The 24,294-nt window shown below is 33.6% G+C and overlaps 6 protein-coding genes across 17 annotated transcripts; all 6 read left to right on the forward strand.

Annotated features, from left to right (window-relative positions):
* The first annotated feature begins 20 nt into the window (after positions 1 to 20).
* LOC108467769 (nuclear transcription factor Y subunit C-9-like) lies at positions 21 to 2,458 on the forward strand. 6 transcript variants are annotated; one of them, XM_017768525.2, is made up of 4 exons: positions 21 to 265; positions 516 to 539; positions 1,092 to 2,023; positions 2,180 to 2,458. In XM_017768525.2, exon 3 carries the CDS (start codon positions 1,213 to 1,215, stop codon positions 1,996 to 1,998), a length of 786 nt encoding a protein of 261 aa, XP_017624014.1. In that variant the 5' UTR covers positions 21 to 265; positions 516 to 539; positions 1,092 to 1,212; the 3' UTR covers positions 1,999 to 2,023; positions 2,180 to 2,458. The 6 variants fall into 6 exon arrangements, with proteins under 6 accessions (XP_017624014.1, XP_017624017.1, XP_052887681.1 ...); XM_017768528.2 differs by having other exon boundaries at positions 1,133 to 2,023; XM_053031721.1 differs by having other exon boundaries at positions 1,178 to 2,023.
* A 681-nt stretch (positions 2,459 to 3,139) lies between these two features.
* LOC108470300 (alpha-crystallin domain-containing protein 22.3) lies at positions 3,140 to 7,602 on the forward strand. 2 transcript variants are annotated; one of them, XM_017771600.2, is made up of 3 exons: positions 3,140 to 3,401; positions 6,562 to 6,929; positions 7,166 to 7,602. In XM_017771600.2, exons 1-3 carry the CDS (start codon positions 3,385 to 3,387, stop codon positions 7,396 to 7,398), a joined length of 618 nt encoding a protein of 205 aa, XP_017627089.1. In that variant the 5' UTR covers positions 3,140 to 3,384; the 3' UTR covers positions 7,399 to 7,602. The 2 variants fall into 2 exon arrangements, with proteins under 2 accessions (XP_017627089.1, XP_017627088.1); XM_017771599.2 differs by having other exon boundaries at positions 3,144 to 3,401; positions 6,559 to 6,929.
* Positions 7,603 to 8,551: 949 nt separating this feature from the next.
* Positions 8,552 to 12,809, forward strand: LOC108467965 (alpha-crystallin domain-containing protein 22.3-like). Of its 4 annotated transcripts, XM_017768804.2 has the most exons (4): positions 8,553 to 8,802; positions 9,566 to 9,753; positions 11,870 to 12,204; positions 12,475 to 12,809. In XM_017768804.2, the coding sequence occupies exons 3-4, from the start codon at positions 11,910 to 11,912 to the stop codon at positions 12,705 to 12,707; spliced, it is 528 nt and encodes a 175-aa protein (XP_017624293.1). In that variant the 5' UTR covers positions 8,553 to 8,802; positions 9,566 to 9,753; positions 11,870 to 11,909; the 3' UTR covers positions 12,708 to 12,809. The 4 variants fall into 4 exon arrangements, with proteins under 4 accessions (XP_017624291.1, XP_017624293.1, XP_017624292.1 ...); XM_017768802.2 differs by lacking the exon at positions 9,566 to 9,753 and having other exon boundaries at positions 8,552 to 8,802; XM_017768803.2 differs by lacking the exon at positions 8,553 to 8,802 and having other exon boundaries at positions 9,517 to 9,753.
* Positions 12,810 to 15,000: 2,191 nt separating this feature from the next.
* LOC108467603 (F-box protein At1g55000) lies at positions 15,001 to 17,871 on the forward strand. The gene is made up of 2 exons (XM_017768309.2): positions 15,001 to 15,486; positions 17,236 to 17,871. The coding sequence occupies exons 1-2, from the start codon at positions 15,082 to 15,084 to the stop codon at positions 17,608 to 17,610; spliced, it is 780 nt and encodes a 259-aa protein (XP_017623798.1). The 5' UTR covers positions 15,001 to 15,081; the 3' UTR covers positions 17,611 to 17,871.
* A 1,009-nt stretch (positions 17,872 to 18,880) lies between these two features.
* On the forward strand, positions 18,881 to 21,082 carry LOC108468180 (probable microtubule-binding protein TANGLED). The gene is made up of 4 exons (XM_017769060.2): positions 18,881 to 19,302; positions 19,410 to 19,552; positions 19,643 to 19,701; positions 20,024 to 21,082. The coding sequence occupies exons 1-4, from the start codon at positions 19,219 to 19,221 to the stop codon at positions 20,803 to 20,805; spliced, it is 1,068 nt and encodes a 355-aa protein (XP_017624549.1). The 5' UTR covers positions 18,881 to 19,218; the 3' UTR covers positions 20,806 to 21,082.
* Positions 21,083 to 22,203: 1,121 nt separating this feature from the next.
* LOC108469190 (cyclin-P3-1-like) lies at positions 22,204 to 23,483 on the forward strand. Of its 3 annotated transcripts, none has more exons than XM_017770086.2 (3): positions 22,204 to 22,626; positions 22,720 to 22,776; positions 23,013 to 23,483. In XM_017770086.2, exons 1-3 carry the CDS (start codon positions 22,388 to 22,390, stop codon positions 23,272 to 23,274), a joined length of 558 nt encoding a protein of 185 aa, XP_017625575.1. In that variant the 5' UTR covers positions 22,204 to 22,387; the 3' UTR covers positions 23,275 to 23,483. The 3 variants fall into 3 exon arrangements, with proteins under 3 accessions (XP_017625575.1, XP_052887564.1, XP_017625574.1); XM_053031604.1 differs by having other exon boundaries at positions 22,205 to 22,605; XM_017770085.2 differs by having other exon boundaries at positions 22,208 to 22,776.
* Positions 23,484 to 24,294: the final 811 nt, after the last annotated feature.

Genomic DNA, 24,294 nt, shown 5'->3' on the forward strand with positions numbered 1-24,294 from the left:
TTGTATTTTATATAGGTGCATATCTAATATTTCGGATCCAACGAATCCAAACAACTGAAACATGATATGCGGAAGGTAATTTCATTGAAAAGGGTAATTTCGTCAGAAAATCAAAAATGGAAAGGAAAACGCAGAAAGAAGAGGAAGACCAGACCGTATAAAAAGTAGCTTCTCAGTTCTGACATCACATGTCAAAACCCAACAGAAAAAATTAAAGGAAAAAAACACTCAAAACAACTTCAGCTTTTGTTGTTTCCAATCTAAGGTTAGTTTGTACGAGAAAATCCTTTTTTTTTTTCTTTTAAAAAAATTAATTATTTGCTAAAACGGACGACCTTTTTTTTTTCCTCTTCAATGTTCATTCTCTCTTAACCCTAAAATTTACCAAATTTGGGTTTTTTTTTCTCACCGTACAGAAAAAAAGTCTATTAAAAACACTTTTATCCAAATTTGCCCTTTTGATCTTGGAAGCTTCTTTTCTGTTTTGACACTTTTTCCCTTCTTTTCTATCTCAGGCTCTTCTCAATCTTCCAATCAAGGTACAAATTTTTTTCCCTTAATGGTAATAAGCTTTTCGTATACGTTCTTTTATACGTATAATATACCAAGTATATACTTTATCTAGTTTGGTTTAGGAGATCTTTACTTGAATCATCTTCTCTTATAATAATTTTTTTTTCTTTATGTTGAATTCTTGCAGAAAATAGACATATATTATCTTTATTGTGCTTCTTGTTTTTCTTTTTCAAATTTTTATGGAGAACTTGATTAGGTAAATCAGGATGGAATTCATGTTTTTTGAGCCAAAATGACACATGTTTTGTTTTTATTAGGACTTGGGCATGAGTGTTGGATACGAGTGTCTGAAAAAAAAAATATTTATGTATAGGGAGGGTATCAAACTCATGTACGGATATGTGTCGGACTGTGTGTCACTCTTAGAAAGCTAGTGAGTTGGAATAACATGTATAGGATTTGATGTTATGTTGATAAATAGTGAATTAGAGTAACATGTATAGGATCTGAAGGAATGTGAATTTCTAACCTATGTTGGTTTGATTTTCTTTTTTTTGGCTTTCCTTTCACCGGAGATTGTCGTGCTTACGAGGTTTATTCGGATTTCAATGTTTAGATGCAATGAAAATGTAATGCGTAGTTAAAAATTTGTTTGTTCGAGGCAGAGGTATTAAGTTTTGGTTGAAGCAGATTAGAATGGACCAGCAAGGACATGGACAGCCCCCTGCCATGGGGATGATGGGTAGCGGAGGTCAAGTTCCTTACGGTACTAATCCGTATCAAAATCAAGTGACTGGGACGGCCCCAAATCCGGGTTCCGTCGTAACATCGGTTGGAGGTATTCAGTCCACAGGTCAGCCGACAGGAGCTCAACTTGCGCAGCACCAACTTGCTTATCAGCAAATCCACCATCAGCAACAACAGCAACTCCAGCAACAACTCCAGGCATTTTGGGCAAATCAGTATCAAGAGATCGAGAAAGTTACGGACTTCAAGAACCATAACCTTCCATTAGCGAGGATCAAGAAGATCATGAAAGCTGATGAAGATGTGAGGATGATATCTGCTGAGGCTCCGGTCATTTTTGCCCGGGCGTGCGAAATGTTCATCTTGGAATTGACATTGCGTTCGTGGAATCACACGGAAGAGAATAAAAGGAGGACACTTCAGAAAAACGATATTGCAGCAGCTATTACCAGGACTGACATATTCGATTTCTTAGTTGACATAGTTCCAAGGGAGGATTTGAAAGATGAAGTTCTCGCATCGATTCCACGAGGAACGATGCCTGTTGGAGGACCTGCTGATGCGCTGTCTTATTACATGCCTGCACAGCATGCACCTCAGGTTGGGACTCCGGGAATGATAATGGGGAAGCCGGTGGTGGACCCTGCTATCTATGCCCAGCAGTCTCACCCGTACATGGCGCAACAGATGTGGCCACCAGGTCCCGAGCAACAGCAGTCATCCTCTGATCATTAGCAACTCTAGCATAGAATTTAAGAAGGTAAGTCAATACTTGTAATGTGAATCGAGAACCGGAACCTTAGAAAGTAGAACCATAAACTGATATGGAATGAAGAAGTAGAATGGTACAATTGCTCTAGTTGCGGCTTTCATTTCTTGTAGTCTTATCTTCGCTTACTTTCTGAATTGGTTACAGAATAGTTCCTTGAGACATCTAGGGAATGTTCAACGGAACAGAATAAGACGGCTTCTCCGGGTCAAAGGCCTTGATCAAGATTATAAGCTGAAGATCAGACCTTTTTTTTTCTGTAAATACTATGCTTGAAGAATGACTGATCATGATTGAACAATTTACATTTCCTTTCTATGTACCCTTTCTTTTTTCGATCTCGTTTCTAGTGGAATGTTACTTAGAGATGTGAAAGAAGAAATATATCTATCTATCTACATATATAATTATAAATTTTATTATGAAGCAGTATCTCCATCTATGTCCGGTATCGAATAGCCATTTCTGTTCCTGTTAACATTGTTCTTGCCAAGGATTAGATTTGGACAGTAGAGGGTGAATTTCTTACAACCTATGGAGCATGTTCTTCTGGTTACTTCAAACAGTTTCCGAGCATATCTGTCCAATAACCCATTAATTAATCATATATTCCAAGTTGATCTGATCCACTAATCGAAGAAACATGACATGCAAATATATCCGTTAACCCAATCTGTCATGTTGGATAGAAGTTGAGCAGTAAAGGGTTACTTTTGAAACTGGAGCCATGGAAGTTGCAGATATATAATGTCACAGGAAGACATTAAAAGGACAAAACACCCTGTAGTTTTATTAGCCACTAAGAAGTGATATCAGGTCAAACCAGTTGCTGTAATGGAGTTCCTTTCTAACTTTAATGGCTTCTTTACCTTCAAAAAAAGAAAAAAAAAACCTTTTAATGGCCTCTTTGGGAATTTGAAGCATATTTGGGAATCTAATTTGTCAAAATAATTCCAAATCTATTTAAATGTAAAAAAAATCGAAACTAAATTTATTCAATAAAAAATGTAGAAGATTATTATCTAATAGTTAAATACTTGTAATAAACTAATAATTTTGTCCTAATCTTATTTATAAATTCTAATAATACGCTTTTTCTATTAAAATAATCAATATAAAAACCCCTTCCCCGGCGAAAAGTAAGAAAATAAGGAAAAAAATACACAAACCAAGGCAAAACGCACGGTGCCCTTACTGCAGCCAATAATTTTCAACGTAGTCCTCTCTGTCTTTCTCCATTTTGGCAAAACCCATTGGCCTAAAGAAGAAAAAGCAGATTCCTTGAAACCGATAAAACAATGTTACAGACTCACTGAAAGCTTTCAGTTTTGCTTATCTCAGTTGACTCTTCAATGGCTTCTCCAATGAGGTAAACATACCCAGATGGTCATACATCTGTTTTATACGTTCTTTACTCACTGTGTATCCTTATTAGCTTTGAATTCCCATTTTTCAAGTTGTATTTTATAGTTTATGCCATGTTCTTTCTGGGTTTTGGATATATTTGTGTATTGTTCATGGTCAAGATGATATCTATGAGATTGTTTGAGTTTATGTGCTTCTTCTTAGATCTAATCTGTTTTGGTTGTTAAATCTTTCGGTAAAGATATAAATTTCATGTTTTAAGTAGTTTTGTGCTTCTATATAATTATGTTATTTAGTTTCAGAAAGCAAGGGGTTTGCCTTAGGATTGCCAAAAAATGAAAATGTAATGATAAGAAAAATAGATGTAAAAGGTGCTTGGAAGTTGAATTAGGATTTTTTCTGGCTATTTTCATCTTTGGCTGCTTTCTGGGGATTTGGGTTTCATTGCCAAGAGACCCTCTATTTTAGGGTTTTTCTAGGGTTTACAGGCTAAATTTTCCCTATTTTGGAAATTTGATAACTTCTATTTGAGAGCTTTTTTTTTTTTTTTTGTAAGTGGATATTCTATTGTTCAATAAAGTTGAGGATAATGTTCAATGTTATTCGGACTTAAAGATACATACATGTTCAGCACAGATATGTTCAATTTTTCAAGGTTTTCCGTGTATTTGGAGGTTTACATCCCCATACCTTTGTTTGGATATGCATACTGATACTCCAAGAACATTGAAGAGTCGGAGCAACATAAGTGGATATTTACTTGTCCTTGTCAAATGGAAACCAGCCACTTTCTCCTCGATTCTCGAAAAAATGGCGCTTCCTTTCCAGCGCTCACCCAGCCACGAAGTCAGTTTTTGGATTACCTAGAACTGAAAATTCCCAGACAGGAAACAACTTGAAAAACCTAGTATGTTTGCACCTATATACCCACCCAACTTTTAATTTGAAAGATACAAACTGTATGGGTCATCAAATGAATGCTACATATGCATTTAGATTGTTTTTGTTAAGGCATATGATAGAGCTTTGAATTACTTAAAGAGTTGATTGAAGATCTATAACCAATAAACAGTACTAAACTTTTTAATCACAGTTATCATCAATCAACTCTGTATAATCATGTGGTAGACTTGGTTTATTGAATAAAACCTCAAAGTAAATGAAAAAAATTACATAGAAGGATTTGCCTAAAAGTAAATTTATCTTTATAAGCATAAGCAATGAATGGAAAATAAAAAGAAGGGCATTTAGTCATAAAAGTATATCCAAAACTGAGGGAAAAGAACTAATATTCCTGCAGGACATGAACTAGGATACAGATAGGGGCAAAGGGAGGGGGCAGGCCAAGGCCTTGGCCTTCCTTTCCCTCGAGATTGCTTTTAGTGTGTGTGTTTTTATTAATGATTCTTAGTGTTTTTACATTTGAAAAGTAGTAAAATTTCATTTTGGCAATTCCTAAAAAAAGAAGAAAATTATAATTTGATTCCTTTTATTCCGGCCCCTATCTGAAATTCTTGGCTTCACCTATCCACCTCTAATACAATTACGTTCTTATAAGCAACTGTATCTGTTAAGCCAATGGATCAAGTGTATTCATAAAGTGTCTGAAATTTTATTTTAGTTAAAATGAAGAGACTTCTAGTAATATAGTTTATGCGAGGACCAGAATGTAGGTTGAAGGACTTCCTCAATCAGAAGTTTTACTTTTTAAAATAAAATTTGTTATTGCAAATCACTACTAAATCAGAAGGATTCCCGTAAAAATGATATTTATCTTAAATTTATTCTAGGTTTTCTTTGTCCGGGCTTGCCTCTATCACTCAAATAGATACACATGTGTGAAGATGTATGTACATGGATTACAATGCATAAGTGCATCTATGGTTTAATTATCTTTGAGTTACCATTATAAATTGTTATATCTAACTCCAATACAGTCTAACCTTAATCCCTCTTCACCATGTTGCCTAAAGAAAACTTCAAATACTAGTGCTTACTAATCTTTCCTTCACCATTTTCTCAGCTGACTTCAAATGCATAATAGAGAGTTTCTTAGAATGCTGGGCTATTGCATGTGTTAACCTTTTGAAGAGTTCCTTGTATATTATAAATCACGCGCATTCTATGCATGTGTTGTTTATTTGAAGGGTTCCTTGAAAATTGTAAATTACGCGCATGCTATGCGCGTGTTTTCCATTTGCAAATGCCAAAGATGGTTTCACATGTCTCATTGCATGCACGTGTAATGTTACACTCGTTAATATATGTGTCTTGATCTAAAACTTACAAATTCAAGTAACTTCTTCCATTGTTTCATGTGTGTATTACACGCGCATAACGCATATATTCTTTGTTTTGGTAAGAGCAACTCATCAGCTTTATTACTTGGAAGTTTATTTATGCTATTAAATAGGGAATCTGTTTGGAAACATAGAAATTTGCTGTAAAAGGTAAAAATATCCAAGGTAGTGAAGGACTTATTAATATTTTTAAGGGGAACAAACAAGGAGTGCATTGGGAAAGTAGTCTTGCATTAAGGCAGTGACATTATATTAACCATGGATGTAAGTTTCAGCCACAACATACATTAAGTTTAAGCGGCATCTTTAAGGAAATCATACTTTCCTAACAATGAGTTTTCGGTGTGTGACTATTGAGGCAGATGTAAATGCTTTGTCTGAAAAATTCAGATCCCTTAATCTCAATAGTGGGGTTCTAAGGTTTGAGCAGAACTACTTCAAACGTGATGGTTCTTTATTTCGGTATGTTATGGGTGATTTAATCCTTGTTTCCTTTATGTGTTTACTTTGGGATTTTTGTGTCATATTTAGAAAAATCTTACTTTTGCAGTATCTAACCCTGTATTTGGCTTCAATCTTTGTTTTCTTAATGTTGTTTGAGAAATAACTGATGTCTGTGGTATGTGTTTCTCCATGTTCTGTTTCCATAAGACTCTTTACATGTTCTTTGAATGGATTTATTATTTACAAGACAAATTTTATTGCTGATTTCTTTAAAAAGAACTTTGATAATATATGGTAGGAATGGTTGGGCGGAGGGAGACGATTAAGTGGTAGATTTGCTTGTGAAAGGTAGTTTTTGTATTCCAGGGCTCAGCTCTGGTGTTAAAGTACAGATGTGACAGTCTACATGTTTTTTAGCAGGTCTGAAAGGACAAAAGGTGACAATTATGAACCTAATCGCATGAATCCTCAGCAGCCGGTTCTTGATGTGGCGCCTCTCAATTGTGTGCCATACATGGGTCCAACTAATGCAGATGATATGTTTTCTTCACCAACCAAAGAGAATACTGAGGCTGTGGAAGCAATCGGTCCAGCTATGATATTTCTGCCTTCACAATCAACCAGGGAAGAGTTGGATAATATCATGGCTGCTACCAAAAATGGAGTTGCACTCACTGGTGCTGCAGCCACTGGATCAGTTGGACCAGTTATCGGAAAAGTGGACATTGGTGAATTGCAGGATTCATACTATTTCCGTGTCGCCCTTCCTGGGGTCTCAATGGATAAAAGTAAGTTCCTTTGAATGTTTAAGATGATCACTCCCCTCATGATTGCTTAACTCACTTGAAATATGACCAAGAACGTTCATTTTCTTCATTTGATCAGAAAGATGTCATCTCTTTGATTAAGAGAGGGTCGAATTCTCTGTTAGAAAAGCTTTGAATCATCATATGCATCTTTCTGTCTATTCCGTTATTCTATTTTGCTGGGAGGAAGGTTGAGATATCCGAGTTTACGAGTGCAGGAGATTTCAATTGTGACATAGAACCTGATGGAAAAGTCGTAATAAAGGGGGTGTCAACTACTGGGGAGAAGATAGTGTGCAAGAACTTTCAAATCTTCCATATGCTGACACAAAATCTTTGCCCACCGGGACCGTTCACCGTCTCGTTTCAGCTTCCTGGTCCAGTGAATAACCAAGAAGCTAAGAGTTATTTGGCTAACGGAATGCTTGAAGCGGTTGTGAAGAAGATGTAATTCTGAAGTGTTAGAAAGCCAGAGACTGCCGCTTTGCTTTACATTTCTTCCCATGCATCCAACTCAGTAGAGTAATATGTTATAGGCTTTAAGCATCTCTAAAACCGCTGTTTAAACTTTAATCTCTTCCTTTAGAGCCAGACCGGTTTTCCTTGCTATGTTTTTTCCTTTAAAAAAATAATAATTAAATTATGGTATCAATCATTTATTCGAGAGCTTATTAGATAGTATATATATATACTATTAAAATAGTCATTTTTTTGTCACAAGTTACATTTTAGTCACTTATGTTTAAAATGTTACGTTTAAGTCATTTATATTATCATGTTGTAATATTTTAATCACTGAGCGTTAATTGCCGTTAACAATGTAATGGTAAGCTAACATGTGCATGTTTAATCATTATTTCAAATGAAAATTTTAGGTTAAATTTTAGCTCTAAATGAAAAATATAGGGAGTAATTGTATAATTTAACGTAAAATTTTTATTTGAAATGATAATTTAATGGGTCATATCAACTTATGGTTACATCTTTAATAATAATTAACGGCTCACACATAAGTAACAAAAATATAATATTTTAAACATAAATAAATTATAAAATGGGATTGTGCTGGGCCCAAAAAATTATAGCCTAACCTGAATAAAAGACAAACCTAAAATTTTATCTAAGTTTATGTTTGGCTTAATTCAGGATTTAATCCTTGAATTTTTTTTCACTTTATATCTCCTTTTGTTTTAATTTGGTGCTTAAAGTATCAATTTTTTTTTTGATCTATTTTGTAATAGTTGTTCAGAAAAACTGTTCAGTAACTTTAGTCAATGAAAAAAAGTCACCTAGCATGTTTTGACTGATTACATAGTATTATTAGAATATGTCGCATGTTTTGACTGCTCATACATAGCATTCTTAGAATATGTCAATTATTTTTTTAGTATTATATATATTATATTGATTCAAAATGTAAAAAATAATTTTAAAATAATTTTATATAAAATTTTAAAATAAGTAATTATAAATTTTAAAAGTTGAAATAATATATAAAAAACTGAAAATGTTATAAAATGAAACAAATCCATAATATTAGTGTGAAAATGTAATTTAAACAATACTAAACTTGGAATTTAACCTTTTTTTCTTCTTTCCGCCCATATATCCCAGCACTTTGATCTGCAAATGGAAAAACGAAAGTGAAATATTAACAGTTATCCTCCATTACAATTCGATATTCTAAACTGGATGATATGTTTAACGAAAACATACTTGCAATTTTGTGCTATATTCATTGATCCAACTAATCCAAACGATATGTTCTCTTCACCAACCGAACAGAATACTGAGGCTGTTGAAGCAATCAGTCCAGCTATGATATTTCCGACTCTTCAATGGTTTCTCCAATGAGGTAAAGATACCCAGATGATCATATATCTGTTTTATTATATTCTACTACATGTTATTTGTATATCTAATTTATGTCTCTACTCCACACTGGATTAAGCTGAAAAGTTACAACTTTTTTTTTCCCTTTTTTGAATTGTATTTATAGATTTTGCCATCTTCTTTCTGGTTTTGGATTGGTCATGGTCAGGATTATGTATATGATGGATCGTTTGAGTTTATGTGCTTCATCTTAGATTGAATTTGTTTTGGTTATTAATCTTTTTGGTAAAAAAGTAAAGTTTCATGTTTAAGTTGTTTTATCCTTCTATTTAATTATGTTATTCGTTGCAAAAAGCAAGGAATTTTACCTTAGGATTGCTTTACATACAATATTTCCTAATGATGTTCATAAAAAAATCTAATGATAATAAAAATAGATCTAAAAGAAATGTTTGGAAGTTGAATTAACATTTTGGCTATTTTCATCTTTGGCTGCTTTTTGGGGTTTGGATTTCATTGCCAAGAGACCCTTTATTCTAGGGTTTTTCTAGGGTTTATAAGCTAACTTTTTCCAATTTGGAATTTCGATAACTTCTATTTTAGAGCTTTTCTTTGGAAATGGATATTCTCCTGTTTAGAAAAGTTGAGGGTAATTTCAATGTTATGACTTGGGTGTAAGTGTTGAATATGATTATGTGTTCGGCACAGATATGTTCAATTCTTTTTGAAGGTTTTCCATATATTTGGAGGGTCTGTACCTTGGTTTGGGTATTTATTGCACACAGGTACTTCAAGAAAAATGAAGAGGCGGAGCAGCATAAATGGTTCTTCACTTGTCCCTGTCAAATGGAAACCGGCACTTTCTCATTGATTCTCGAAAAGATGACACTTCCCTTCCAACACTCACTCAGCCATGAAGTCAGTATTTGCAACATCAAGAACTCCAAACAGCGAAGACAACTTAAAAAACCAAGTATGTTAGTATGTTTGAATGCTATATATGCATTTGGATTGCGTCTGTTAAAGCATATGATAGAGCTTTGGATTCCTTAAAGAGTTAATTGAAGATCTATAACCAATAAAGTAGGCAATACTACACTTTTGAATCACAGTTATAATCAATAAACTCTGTCTAATTATGTGGTAGATTTGATTTATTGAATAAAACCTGAAAGTAAATGAAAAATGAAAAGATTGCATAGAAGAATTTGCCCAGAAGTATATTTATCTCTATAAAGCATAAGCAATGTAGGGCAAATCCAAAGAAGGGCATGTAGTCCTAAAAGTATATCCAATATATCCAAAACTAAGGGAAAAAAACTAATATTGCTGCATGACATGAACTAGGATAAATACAGGAGTGAAGGGAGGGAGAGGGGCAGGGCAGGGCCTCAACCTCCTTTCCCCTTGAGATTGCTTTTATTGTTTTTTCCTTTTCATAATTCTTGGCCCTCTATATGAAATTCTTGGCTTCACCTATCCAAATCTAATACAAGTATGTAGAACTTCTTGTAAGCAACTCTATCCATTATGCTAATATGGATCTAATGCATCCATGAAGTGTCTGAATTTGTTTTAGTAAAAATGAAGAGACTTCATGTAATATAGTTTGTGTGAGATCTGAAAGGTAGGTTGAAGGACTTTCTAAATAAGAAGTTTTACTTTTTAAAATAAAATTTGATATTGCAAATCATTACTTAATCTGAAGGATTCCTGCAAAATAATATTTCTCTTAAATTTATACAAGGTTTTTGTCCGGGTTTGCCTCTCTTTCTGAAATAGGTAGAGACACCTATGAAGTAAGATGTATGTACGTGGATTACAATGCATAAATGCATCTATGGTTTAACTTGTCTTTGAATTAACATCAATAAATTGATATATTTAAGTCCAATACAATCTAACCTTAATCACTCTTCACCATGTTGTCTAAAAGAAAACTTCATATGCTAGTGCTTTGTGTATTACTTATCTTTCCTTCACCATTCTCCCAACTAAACATCTAATGCATAATAGAGAGTGTCTTAGAATGATGGATGTGAATCATTGATTGTGTGGTTGAAGAGCTCTTTTATTTATGGTAGCATAAGTAAGCTTCTATTAGGAAAGCTATGCTATGCCTGTGTTAACTATTTGAAGAGTTCCTTGAAAATTATAAATTGCGTGCATGCCGTGCACTTGTTGTCCATTTGAAGAGCCAATTGAAAATTAGGGAATCACATGCATGTTATGCACGTGTTATCCATTTGCGAAAGCCAAATATGGCTGCACTTTGTGTGAATGTGTAATGTTACACTAGTTAGTAGATGCATCCTGATCGAAAACTTACAAATTCAACTAACTTCATTCATTCTTTTATGTTTGTGTTACACGCACGTAACGCACATATCTTCCTGGTTTTGATAAGAGCAACTAAACAGCTGTATTACTTGGAAGTTTATATATGCTATTAAATAGGGAATCTGAGAAATTTGCTGTAAAAGGAAAAAAATCCAAGGTAATGAAGGACTTATTAATATTTCTAAGGGGAATAATAAATGAGTGCATTTGGAAAGTGGTCTTGCTTTAAGGCAGTGACATTATATAAGCCGCGGTTGTAAGGTTCAGCCATAACCTACACTAAGTTTAAGAAGCATCCTTTAAGAAAACATACTTTCCTGCCAATGAATTCTCAGGGTGTGAGCAGTGGTGAAGGAGGAAATGATTTTTTTGAAAACTTGACAACTCTTGGTCTCAACAATGAGTTTCCAAGGTTTGCGAAAAACTACTTCAAATGTGTTTTTTTCTTTTGTTTCGGTATGTTATGGGTGATTTGATGCATGCTTTCTTTATATGTCTAGTTTGAGATTTTTTCTTTAACCCTGTCGCTGGCTTTCAATATTTGTTTTCAGTGTTGTTTGAGAAATTTGATTCTTGTGAGTGAGGATTTCCTGTCTGTCTTAAATAACTGATATCTATGGTGTGTTTTTCTCCATGTTCTATTTCCATAAGATTCCCTATATGTTCTTTCAAATGGATTATTAAACAAGACAAGTTCTATTTCTATTTTCTTCAAAAACAAACATGACAGTCTATATGTCTTCTGGCAGGTCTGGAAGGACAACAGGTGAAACTTATGTGCCTGATCACATGGGTCCAACTAATCCAGGTGATATGCCAACTAATCCTGGTGATATGCTTTCTTCACCAACCGAAGAGAATGCAGAGGCTGTGGAAAAAAACAGTCCAGCTATGATATTTTTGCCTTCACAATCAACCAGGGAAGTGTTGAATGAAATGATAGATGCTACCAACAATGGAGTTGCACTAACTGGTGCTGCAGCCACTGGATCAATGGGACCACTTATTGGAAAAGTGGAAATTGGTGAATTGAAGGATTCATACTATTTCCGTGTTTCCCTTCCTGGGGTATCCATGGATAAAAGTAAGTTCCTATAGTGTTTAAGATCAATCACTCTCCTCATGATTGCTAAACCTCATCTCTTTGATTAAGAGAGGGAAGGGCTATGGCAAATGGTTCATGCCATTAAATCTCTATTCCAGGATTTATGATTGAAGCTAATCTAGTTGTGATATTCATTTAAATTGAATTCTCTGTTAGAAAAAGTTTGAATCATCATATTCACGATTCTATCTATTTTTTTATCTCTATTTTGGTGGGATGAAAAATGAGAATCTGAGTTTACGAGTGCAGGAGAATTCAATTGTGTGATTAGAGCGGATGGTAAGGTTACAATACAGGGTATACTGACTACGGGGGAACAGATAGTATCCAACGAATCTGGAGTCTTTCGTATGCTGACACAAAATCTAGGCCCACCGGGACCCTTCACCGTCTCATTCCAGCTACCTGGTCCGGTCAATAACCAAGAAGTGAAGAGTCATTTGGCTTGCGGATTTCTTGAAGCCATTGTGAAGAAGATGTAATTGGGAAATGTTAGAAAACCAGTGACTGCCCTTTATTTACTTTTCATTTCTTTTCCTTGCATCCAACTCAGTAGTAATCATAAGATGAACTTGGTGTTTAAACTTTTATCTTCTCCTTTTCCATGTTATTTCCCCCTTTTTTTCACTCTCTTTGTTAAATAAACTGATATTTGATTTAGAGATCTGAACCATAACAAATAACAATATTTAATATGGGTTCAAATTTAAACAATAATACTAAAATTTAATATGGGTTATGCAATAAATAATAAAGAGAGTAAAACAAAGAGAAATAATAAAGGGAAAAAATTCTTAGTGAATAATAAAAATTTTTACTTTAAAAGATGAGCTTTTGTTTATATATGTCTCGTATTCAAATATGAATCAAATACAGATAAAAGTATATGAAAAAAAATTTAGGCAAAAATTGAAAACATATCGTGACAATAGATAAATCAAATTGATGTGAAACGTTATAAAAAAAGAAGAAGCATTATCTCTTTTTTCAAGTGTCATTTTGTTGTTTCTATTTGAGAAAAGCTCATAGAACCTTCTCAAGTTTTGAACTTGATACCTCCATGAATATAGATCTTTAAATAACTTTGATACTATTATTGAATAAGAAAATTTTCAAGTATCTAAAAATTAAACTATTATATTGTATTTATTGCCAAATCTAAATTTGTCTCTACGAATATCACTTATAACTTACAATTGTTTTTTTGAATAACTTTGCCCAAGTCAATGGCCCTAATAAAAAAAAAGGAGCTCGTCAAGCTCATAATTGAAAAACCACTTAATTCAAATGGGTTCTTTTGTGAGACGATGTAAATCGCTATACTTATAAAGTTTAGGTTATTTCTTTAATCAATAGTAGTCTCACGCATGTATAACACATGGATGAGTGAAAAGTCACATCACTCTCACATGATAAGCCATTAACAAGACAACAAATCATCCAATCACATCCAAATTTACATATTAAAGATTAATCATGACTTAACTAATTGCTTTCTCCAAGAGGATACTTATCTTAAAAGAAACCCTTCACAGCATATAAGCCTTTTTTTTTCATTCATCGTATTCTCCTAAGACATCATTTTCATATCTAAACTCTGCTAGATTAAGTACCAGAAGAACCTTCTAATCATTTTCTTTTAACTCTTGGAACTATCCTCCAAAACTCTCGACATAATCATGTGAACCACAATTAACCACCATCATCATCTCTCTTATTGTGTATCAGCATGGCTGTAAAATACAAAGTCTGTTCAGGTATATTTGTAGAGAGATTAAAGCTGGGGGACATAGTAATCTTGTAAAACCAAGAGATTTGAAGGAATATACTATTATATACTCCTATTTGTCATTTATAGAGACGCATTAATGCTGGCTGCTTCCATGACTTAGGCCCAATACAACCCTTGGACTGTACTCACCCCAACTAAGTCGATGGCTTAGACAGAGGCTGAGCCTCGTTAGAACCAGAGGGCCTCGACCCAAGTTCTCTAATATTTAAATACTAATTAATTAATTAATATTGGAAAACATTATGAAAATTATTTAAAAAATTTAAAAGCTATTTAAAAAAATAATATTTTTAATCTTTTAAAAATCAATTAATTGCTAACGTAACATACACATGTATGTAGCATCAGCAATGTTAACATACGTGAATTTTCTCATTCATTTTAAGGTAATTTGACAAATAATATAAGTTCAAGAAATAAAAGAGACGAAAATTTAATGGAGGGCTAAAATAATATTTTTGTAAAGTTAAAAAGCCAAATAAATTATTATGCTTAAAATATATTAATATCATGTTTAAGTCCGTACGCAAGAACAATACAACAAACCAACACTTTTTATTTCGTAGTTTAATTTTTAGAATTTTTAAAATCTCCAACCCTAGTGAATATGGGTGAAAAAAAATTGAAGCAATCATTGGATCGAATGTTTAATTATGATTCTTGGTTTCGGCACAATTGTTAAAAGTAATAATCTTGGGTTCTAAATATCGAGATTAAAAATTTATCATATAGGTTTTTAAGTGTCACCATGTGCCACCGTTACGCATGAATTTTAGCTTATAGGTTATTGCTGCTGTATTATCTGCTTGTAAATTTTGGGAAAAAGAAAAAATTGTGATTAAAGTTTTATATCAATTAAAATTTGAAAATCAAGCAAATGAATATTCACTTCAATTAAGCCCAAAGAAGATTTAACGGGCTGATTCAATGGCCAAGACTTTTTGGTTCGCAAAATGAGTGGGTTTATGACCCGGATATATAGACCGATTCAAAATGATTGGTTGACAGTTAGCTAAATATAAGGGAAAAAAAAGGCAGAAATTTGATTTTCTCTGTGTGCAAAAATGAGTTGTTGCTGCGATGAAAACGATGACGAATCAACCCTCACCAGCCCCCTGAATTCCTTCTCCTCCAATCCCATCCTTATCGATTCAACTGGCACCATCTCCCCGATGAACTCCCATTTCGCAGCTCTCACGTGTCGGGACACTCTCCGGCTCATTTTCGAGAAGCTTTCTCTCGCGGATTTGGCACGTGCCAGCTGCGTATGCAAGACCTGGAACGCCGTCGCTTCCGATGACAATATGGTTGTGGAGACATTCAAGGCTCCTTGGAAGCTTCTCGATGTGGTGGGGAAGCCCAGTTCGAGAAGTTTCTGGAGAGATAATGGGATTGGGAAGTTCGCTATTTCCCATCGGATTTTGAGAGGGGAGACTGTTGCTACTCTTGCCGTTAAGTACTCGTCTCAGGTAAACCAAAATATGGGTATTTTTTTATTTGACGAGAAAATTAAGGGATTTGCTTGGGATTTTTCTTTCTTTTTTTTTTTTGCTGAATTTGTACTAAAGGGTAAAACTTGAATCAGGTAAAAAATGGGGAATTTATGAATCTTTTTTGGTCAATCTTTTGTTTTCTGAATAGTAAGATTGTCTTCTATTTAAATTGAATTGATAATACTAAAAGGTAAGAGTTGAATTGCATTTTACTGACATGAACAGTATATTATAATTAACTTGTTTGAATGTCAATGTTTTTCCTGTATACATTTGCAACTTGTGTGTTATGCTGCTAATGGGAATTTAAGACTTGGATGGAGATGAAGATTAGGAAGGCGTAAGCCTTAAGGCAAAAGGGATAGGAAAAGACAGGGTTTGATTTGTTTTATTTTTGGTTGAGGACTTGAGAGTTTTTGGTCTTGGTTACTAAGATAGCTCAAATAACTTTATCACTGATTAGTATTTGGTGTTTTGGTGAAATGAGAGATGCAACAGCCATTTCATGGAATTAATCTGTAGGAATTCCAATTCCCTTTTCTGTTGCAAACCTTTTTATTGATTTTTTGAGTACTCTTAACATTTTGACTTTGAATGCTTCAAAGCAGCAATATGATAATGTGCACATCTATCCTTTCTCCTTCACAAGAAAACCAGTTCCATCGACACAATATGGATAACCAGATAATGTAATCTTTGCTTTCACCAGTAGTCTTTTCCTCTTCATCTTAAGATTTTTTTTCAGAATTGGATTAGCCCTATTGTTGTCTTGCCTTTTACCTGCATCTTGTACAATCAAGTGATCAGTCTATGTCAGCAACAAGAATGATAGATTTACCTTCTGTATTAATTAAAAGTGTCCCCCAGCTCTTATGTTGTTTTTTTGTTGTTGTCAACTCAAGATCATAGATGTCATAGCCTAAAAGATTAGCCATGGAAGCTATCATGGTGGATTTGCCACCTGGAGGACCATAAAGTAATATCCCTGCTTCCAAGCCTTGCTAAAAATGATAAGATCTTTGGTTATTGCCTCCCTCCTCTGGGATCCAGCGCTTAAGTGTCAAAGGTAGAAGGATGCTGAAAAGTAACATAGTCCCAGAAATCATCTGATGGTTGTTCATATAAAGCTTTTAAGATCACCTTCTTATTTCAAGGGACTTACCCTCCTGCATCATTTGCTTTAATTACTTCATTAGTAATGATTCTACCTTGAGTCCTGCAGCTTCTGCAATAGATTCTGAAAATAGGCAGCTCTTTCTCACAGCATATCTATTCACGAACCAGATCTGTACTTATGGAATGCAATTTGAACATAAAGCAACAAGAATTAAATGAAAGTCTATTATTTCACTTACTGTGTGTCTAGAATGCAATAATATAATTTATTATATTCTACTAATAATCACAAGAATAACATTCTCCTATATTCAGTTCAAATGTCGGTAGAAGATTTATTACTTTCTGATCCCTTTTAAATATTTGATTCTTTCTGTTTAACCTTTGATGCGTGCATAGATAAAACTAACAGCGAAGTAAGAGATGCAACTGTAAATTTTCTGCTTCAAGGGTTAGCATTATGGTTTCTCTACATGGAGTTTTCCTTCAGGGTTTCCAATTCCCCTTTCTGTTGTAAATGTTTCTTTTAGTGTACCAACATTAACTTTGTCTTCAGCTCCATATTAAGTGAATTGCTGGTTTAAATATATAATTTGTTTGTATTTGTAGGTTACGGACATAAAGCGCCTGAATAACATGATGAGTGACCATGGGATTTATTCCAGAGAGAGGCTATTGATCCCTGTAAGCAATCCAGACATTCTTATAAATGGAACGTGTTATATAGAGTTGGACACCTACGCAAAGCGTGAAGTGGCAGTGCTGTATCTTGATGGCAAGCCTGAGAGTAAGCCTGGAACATTGTTGAATAGAGTGACCTCCGATCGGGGCAAGAGAAGGGTGATTGACTCCTTAAAGAGAAGCATGCATGTTGATGATGGAACTGCTCAATACTATTTGTCCGTTTCAAATGGTGATCCTCGAGCTGCACTCTCTCAATTCTCTTCGGACCTCAGGTGGGAGAGGCAGACAGGGTTGGCCTAGTTGGAAATGCATGTTGAATTGATGGACGGAAAGGGGCCATGAATTTGAAGCCGGTAATAAATTAAAATTCCTTCTTTAGCATTTACTGAAGTTATAAAGATGAAACATAATGTCAAGTGTTAATGTCGTCTTTGTTTGTACTAAGAACAAAGCAAGTACCTGATGTTTCTGTAGTATACGTTTGTCTGTAAATTGATTTCATGTCCAAAGGAAGTGTGTGTTAAGTTGTTAATGTTAAGCCATTGTAAATCTTCATCCAAAGTCCGATCCGTACAAGTTTGACCTATCATTCGCGCGATTGGCCTTCCTGCATAAGTAGCCTTTACTTTTAGTAGCAACATTATTTTAGAATTGCCTTCGTTTAAAACAAGTTATTTTCTTTAATACAGCTAGTTTATAGGCTTCTTATCTGTAAGCAATCAATCGGTTCGGTCTAGAAAAACCAAAAACCGATCAAGCCGACTTCTTTTTTCTTGAACTCAAAGCCGAACTGAAGTTATGCTTAAACTGACCCAACCGACTCGTTTTTTTCCCGGTTGGATGGTTTCAAAAATGACAAAACTGGAATTTCAAACTGATCTTGGGGAAGTGGGAGATGCAGAGAAGTTGTGATGTTGGATTAAAGTCGAAATCGTGGGTTACTTAATTGTGAAATTTGCCAAGAAGCTTGAATGAAAATGGTGGGTATGGTTTGTTTATTCATTATTATTTTTTGATACATTAATCAAAGAACACAAGTGAACAAAGATAAACCCAAAATTATGCATGTACTAATATAGACTTACCTTTCCTTTTTAGACTAATCTGTTATCATTCACATTGGATTAACAATACACAAAATATTGTTAGAGCTTATAATTAGAATAAAAATTACTTATTCTAATTTTTAAAATAAGTAATAATTGTTTATAAACATATTGTCTAAAAGTTTTAAATTTTTATACAGAATTTATAAGAAATTATCTATACAATTTTAAAAATTTTTAAACAATGATAAATACCAATATTGTATAGTATATAGTATATTTTATAATATTTGTTAAAATGAATATTTTAAAAATAAAAAAATTAATATACTATAATTAACCCATGCATAAAAATTAATTTAATAATATAATAAAAATTAATTTATTTTTGTAATTCTAAAATGATAGAAATATATATATGTGTTACAAATTTAGAAATGATCACAAAATCATATAAATGCATACCTTATTTTTTCAAATAAAAGAAAAAAAAATCAAATACAAGTAGCCGTTGGCATATATACGTTGGGGGCAGGCAAAAAGAATTCCGTTACCCAGCCGGCCAGCACTGATGATATCTCGAGACCAAAACTTTTTGACTTTTATTCTCTAAATTGATAAACTCTAAAAGAGATAGCAAATCTTTTTGAGTTTTGGAGGAGGAAAAACAGTAACTGAAACCAACCCAATATTTGAGATTAACTTTCCTCCATGGGTATTTAATTTAGAGCAACAAAGAAAGGGGGAGAGGAGCGTAGGAGGAGCCAAAACCCAACAAACAACCCACTGGCCACTTCCTTTGAGAAAAGACCCTCCATTTTTTCTAATTTGGCCGCTGAAGTTTCTTTCCATTCTGGCAATAATGGTTGCTAGAACCCCACCAAAACAAAGGAAATTTGTGGTGGCTCCTCTTAATCCTGTCCTACTCAGAGAAACTGTAAAGAAGGTAAATTTGGGCACTTCATTTTCTAATCAAATCATGAGAAAAAAAAAGTGTTTTTTTTTTGGACTTATGGGGTTTTTTCTTTTTTAATTATTATTGGGATTTTGAAGGTGGAGAAATGTATGGCAAGATTGCAAGAGTTGCAGTTAACAGTTGCAGGAGGGTCTAAGGTTATATCAGGGGTGAGTTTAAGTCCAAGAAGTACTAGGGGTTATATGAGGACTAGTCTCAGATGCAAACAAGAGTCCTTGAGGTAAGATCAAATTTTGGTTTGTCTTCAACTGTGCCAAAAGGTTCAATCTTTTTGTTTTGCATACTAAATTTGGATGTTTTCAATTTGAAGGATTAAGAACTTTACTCCAAGGAAATCACCAGTTGGGAAGTATCCAGCCACTGCAGGAGGTATATCCCTCTTATTTTCTTTATATTTTTAAATTTTGTGGCCTAGTTTCCCTCTTTTGAGCATTGTTCCTTGAATTTATCATTCATTTTGAATTTCCTATATAAATATCCACTACAAGGTAGCTTTTAGAATGCCATATTTGTCTACCTATTGTACTCTCTTGCACTTGAGTGTGGCTTAGATACATATATACCCTAAACCCAATTAGACTAGCTTTCCTTTATAAGCTATTTTTTGATGAAATGATCTTTTTCAAAGTTCAACTTCGTTGAGCAAGCTAAGATGGCAAATAATTGGATTTATCCAACCTTTTTGATGCAGGTGAATGGAGGAGAATGTCATTGCCAGCAATGTTAGTAGGGGAAACAGTGGGTGAAATACTTCAAGCAAATCAATTTGCAAGACAGACCCTAGCAGCTGTTGATAACAAAACCAAGAATACTTCTGAGGATCCTAAAACTCCATTGACTGAACACAGGAAGCAAAGAACACAGCCCGAAAATACCGAGCTCAGAGCCAGAAGAAAGAGGGAGAAACAGAGCAAACTGCAACTAATTCGAACTGAATCCGACTCTCCGTCTCTTCAAAGGGCTCGTTCCAGGATCAACTTCAAGGTTTCTCCTCCAAAAATCAGGGAATTTGATAAGGAAAACAGTAAACATATGGCCAATAAGGTGTCATCAAGGAATAGGCCGTGGGCTAAAAAAACTGTTTTATTCCCAAACCCTTTGTTCAGTTCAGCTCCCACTTCACAGCAACAGAAGTTTTTCAAGACAAGGTCCCCAATGATTGCAAGAAATAGACAAACTCCACATAAGTTCTTGATCAAGTCTCCTCCATCAGCTTCCAAGTTTCAAGTCAAGATCAAGAGCCTACCTGTGGTTTCTCTATCTCCCACAAGATCAACGAACACGAGCAAGAAGTCACCAAAAGTGTCAGCTGCTTCCAAGCTACGTAGGTCGTTTTCACCTTCCCGATTAGCCAACAGATTGATGTCTCCGTTGAAGAGCAGGATAAGTTTGCGAGAAAGTGATGCACCCATGAGTGGACTGAAACAGCGTTCAGCTCTAATGTCCGTCCGGTCATCGACTAGCCGAGTTTAAGGTCATGAACTTTCTTCGGTTTACAATGTCAATAGTTGAGCTTTGATCATCTTTGGCTTTCCACAATGTCTATAGTTGACTTTGCCAATTACATTTGTTCATTGGTTTGATCTCAATGTCCATAGTTGATTTTTCTTACATGGTTGTGAATCTCAATTATTGTTTGATGTAAAAAGGTTGTGAATCTCAATGTCCCTAGTATAGAGTCTGATTCTTTGTTTCATTGGACTGAGAATAAACAAAGCTTGAAGCTATTCTATATCTGTCAATCACAAAATTTCATCATTATTGTTCTATCAGTACAACAAAATATGGATTAGACAAAATGGTGTACGAAACAAAGTTACCAAACTCAAGTACAAGTGGTATATTAGATTTTTTCTAAGTTTTCTAGAGAATCAATCTCTATATCCATGTGTAGGACACGAGTGTTAAACATGGATACTTGAAAGAAAATTGAAGAGTCCAAGGAAGATAGGTATGAAAAAGAAAAGAATATAACCTTCCCAACATTTTGAGGACTAAAAGGAAATTCTAATTAATATAAAGATTGAACTTATTGGGAAATCACTTTTATTCTTTTAGGAATGTGGGATCTTACATCATATAAAATGGTGTATGAAAAAGAAAAGAATATGGCCACCAAAAAAGGTTGCCAACATTTTTAGGACTAAAAGGAAATTATAATTAATCTAAAGATTAGAATTAGGAAATCCCTTTCATTCTTTTGGGAATTTGGGATCTTACATCATATACAAATGGTGTATGAAAAAGAAAAATATATGGCCACCAAGAAAAGTTGCCAACATTTTTAGGGCTAAAAGGAAATTCTATTTAATCTAAAGATAGAATTAGGAAATCACTTTCATTCTTTATGTTCTACAATGAACCAAGATTCCTTCAATTTGGTTGGACCATGGCTACAAAAAGACGTTTTGAAAATATCACCTATATTATTCAAATTTGGAATTAACATATATATTTAATATGAGTATATTCTATTTATTTTAAATTCTTTTATATATTTGAAAGATCATAACTCATACCTATATTCAGTATAGAATATAAATAATTTAGAAAAGAACAAAAATTTCAAGTGATAGAGATCATAATTATCACGATTAGGTTGAAAAAAGATATTGAAGTTAAATTAATTTTTGATCACCTTAATGGAATCAAACTTGAAAAGAGCTAAAACTTTGTAAAATAGTTAAGAAAAGATGATGCAAATGTTGAGATTTGAATGTAAAATATGTTAAAATATCATTTTTTAAAGGTAATTGCATGAACCAATTGAGTTAAAACACATTTTTTCGTTGGGTTTTTTTCTGGTCGTGCCATGATATATTCCCTGTTCTGCTAAAATATACTGTTCCTGGTGCTTCTAGTCTCTGATGGAAAAGGATGATTCAAAAGCTTGAATAATTGCAACCCAAACTTGGCCCACTAAGAATAAAGTTTTGCAATTTATTTCAAAAACAAATATAAGTATGTTCCTTTTGTGACTCTCCTTGCAAGAAAGGAACAAAGCTGAAAAAAACTACAAAATCAAATCTTCACCGAACAACATACGGAAACATTGATGGCTAAAGGCAAGGCTGGTGAGTCTAATCCTTATACTGGTTTAGGATTAGACGAGTCTGGTAATTGGCTTCCTGGTAGTCCTAGAGTTCTATCTCTTCTATCTTCTGTTCTCGAAAGATCGGTACGAGGGAACGAAAAGTTATTGGCGGGATCGAAAATTAAGGATGTTGTTACCATATTCCATGGTTCAAGAGCACCTTCCTTGAACCTTAGACAGTATGTCGAACGCATCTTCAAGTACTGTAAATGCAGCAATTCTTGCTTTGTCGTTGCTCTTATATATATTGACAGATTCCTGCAACGAATTGACGCTTACCTTACTTCACTCAGCGTGCATCGTCTCTTGATTACGAGTGTCATGGTAGCTGCAAAGTTTATGGATGACCAGTAAGTACAGTTCTTACACTTGAAATACAACATGTTTTAGTTCCATGTCTTAAGCTTCTGTTCCAGAGATATAGAAGAGATTAATATGTTTTGTTTGTCCTTTTTGTAACATGGGGTTGTTTGTAATCTTGAAATTCGTATGATTTAACAGCTTAACTCGATTGTTTTGATCTATTGTCGTGGGTGTTTTTTAGTGTGGAATTGTGTTTACCCAATGATTCAGATTGGGTGTGCAGGCATTATAACAATGCGTATTACGCCAAAGTGGGGGGAATTAGCAGAGAAGAAATGAACAGATTGGAGATGAGGTTTTTATTCGATTTGGATTTTCGACTTAATGTCACGACTGAGGTCTTCAACAAGTATTGGCTTATGATCCAACGGGAAGGTGGTCTGGAAACCCAAACTGCTCTGCAAACTCAAGGCTATTGCTTGAAGAAAGATGAAACCGGACGAGGCCGCCGACTCACCGGCGTTCATAGAGGCAGAGCCCTATAATGTTAACTACGGTAACCTTAACAAATCAAAGACCCAAAGTTCAAATCTCTCTCCGTCAGCATGTCTCAATTGCTGCATAGAGATGATTTCGCATATACTAAACCGTTCTATCATCAGAATATTTAATTTACATCCACATCCAATTTATATAACAATGATCCATTTGAAAAGCAATTAGTAATTTCATCTAATTTTTTATATAATAAGAACGTGTTTGGAAAGTTATTTAATAAACAGATTTAAATGTAATTATTTATTTGAAAAATATTTTCAAAGCGAAAATTGAATTCAAATCTTCAAAATAACATTATTGAAAATAATAATTAAGAACCTGAACATAAACTATAAAAGCGAATATAAAAATATTCAAAAATAATTAAACTTAAATATAATTACATATTTGTTGGCTGATGTAATCACTATAACTAATATATCCCACTAAATCTAAGTATAATACTCATTGCATACTCCAATTTTCAAAGAAAGATTAAAAATTAAAATAATTATTTTCACTCAAATTTAATTATTTTCTAGTATGAACTTAAATGATTAAAGCTTAAAAATCAAAAATCATTTTTACTAATAGTTGTATTTTAATTTTAAGATATATATTTTATTTTTAAGATATTTATATGTGGTTTTACTAATCCCATTAAAAATTTTACGAAATATACATTTTAACCAATTAAATAATTAACTAAATTCTCACAAAATATTTAGTATAAATTATTTATATTAAATTTAACTCTATATTAAATGTTAAAAATAACTTAACAAATTTTCTTGTTAATTTTATTAGCAATTGTACTGTAGAATTCTTTTTCATACGATAATTTGATTTAATATTTTTATTTTGAGTATTACTCTAGAAATTCTTATAATAATTAATAATTTTTAGAATTAAAAATTACAAGAGGTTATAGTAAATAATTACAAGTGTACAAACATACTCTAATATCAACCAAATATCTGGATACACCAAAGATCTAAAATTAGTATCTATCACCATCTTAATCAAAA

This window comes from Gossypium arboreum, chromosome 8, assembly GCF_025698485.1.
Source record: "Gossypium arboreum isolate Shixiya-1 chromosome 8, ASM2569848v2, whole genome shotgun sequence".
Classification (NCBI taxonomy): domain Eukaryota; kingdom Viridiplantae; phylum Streptophyta; class Magnoliopsida; order Malvales; family Malvaceae; genus Gossypium; species Gossypium arboreum.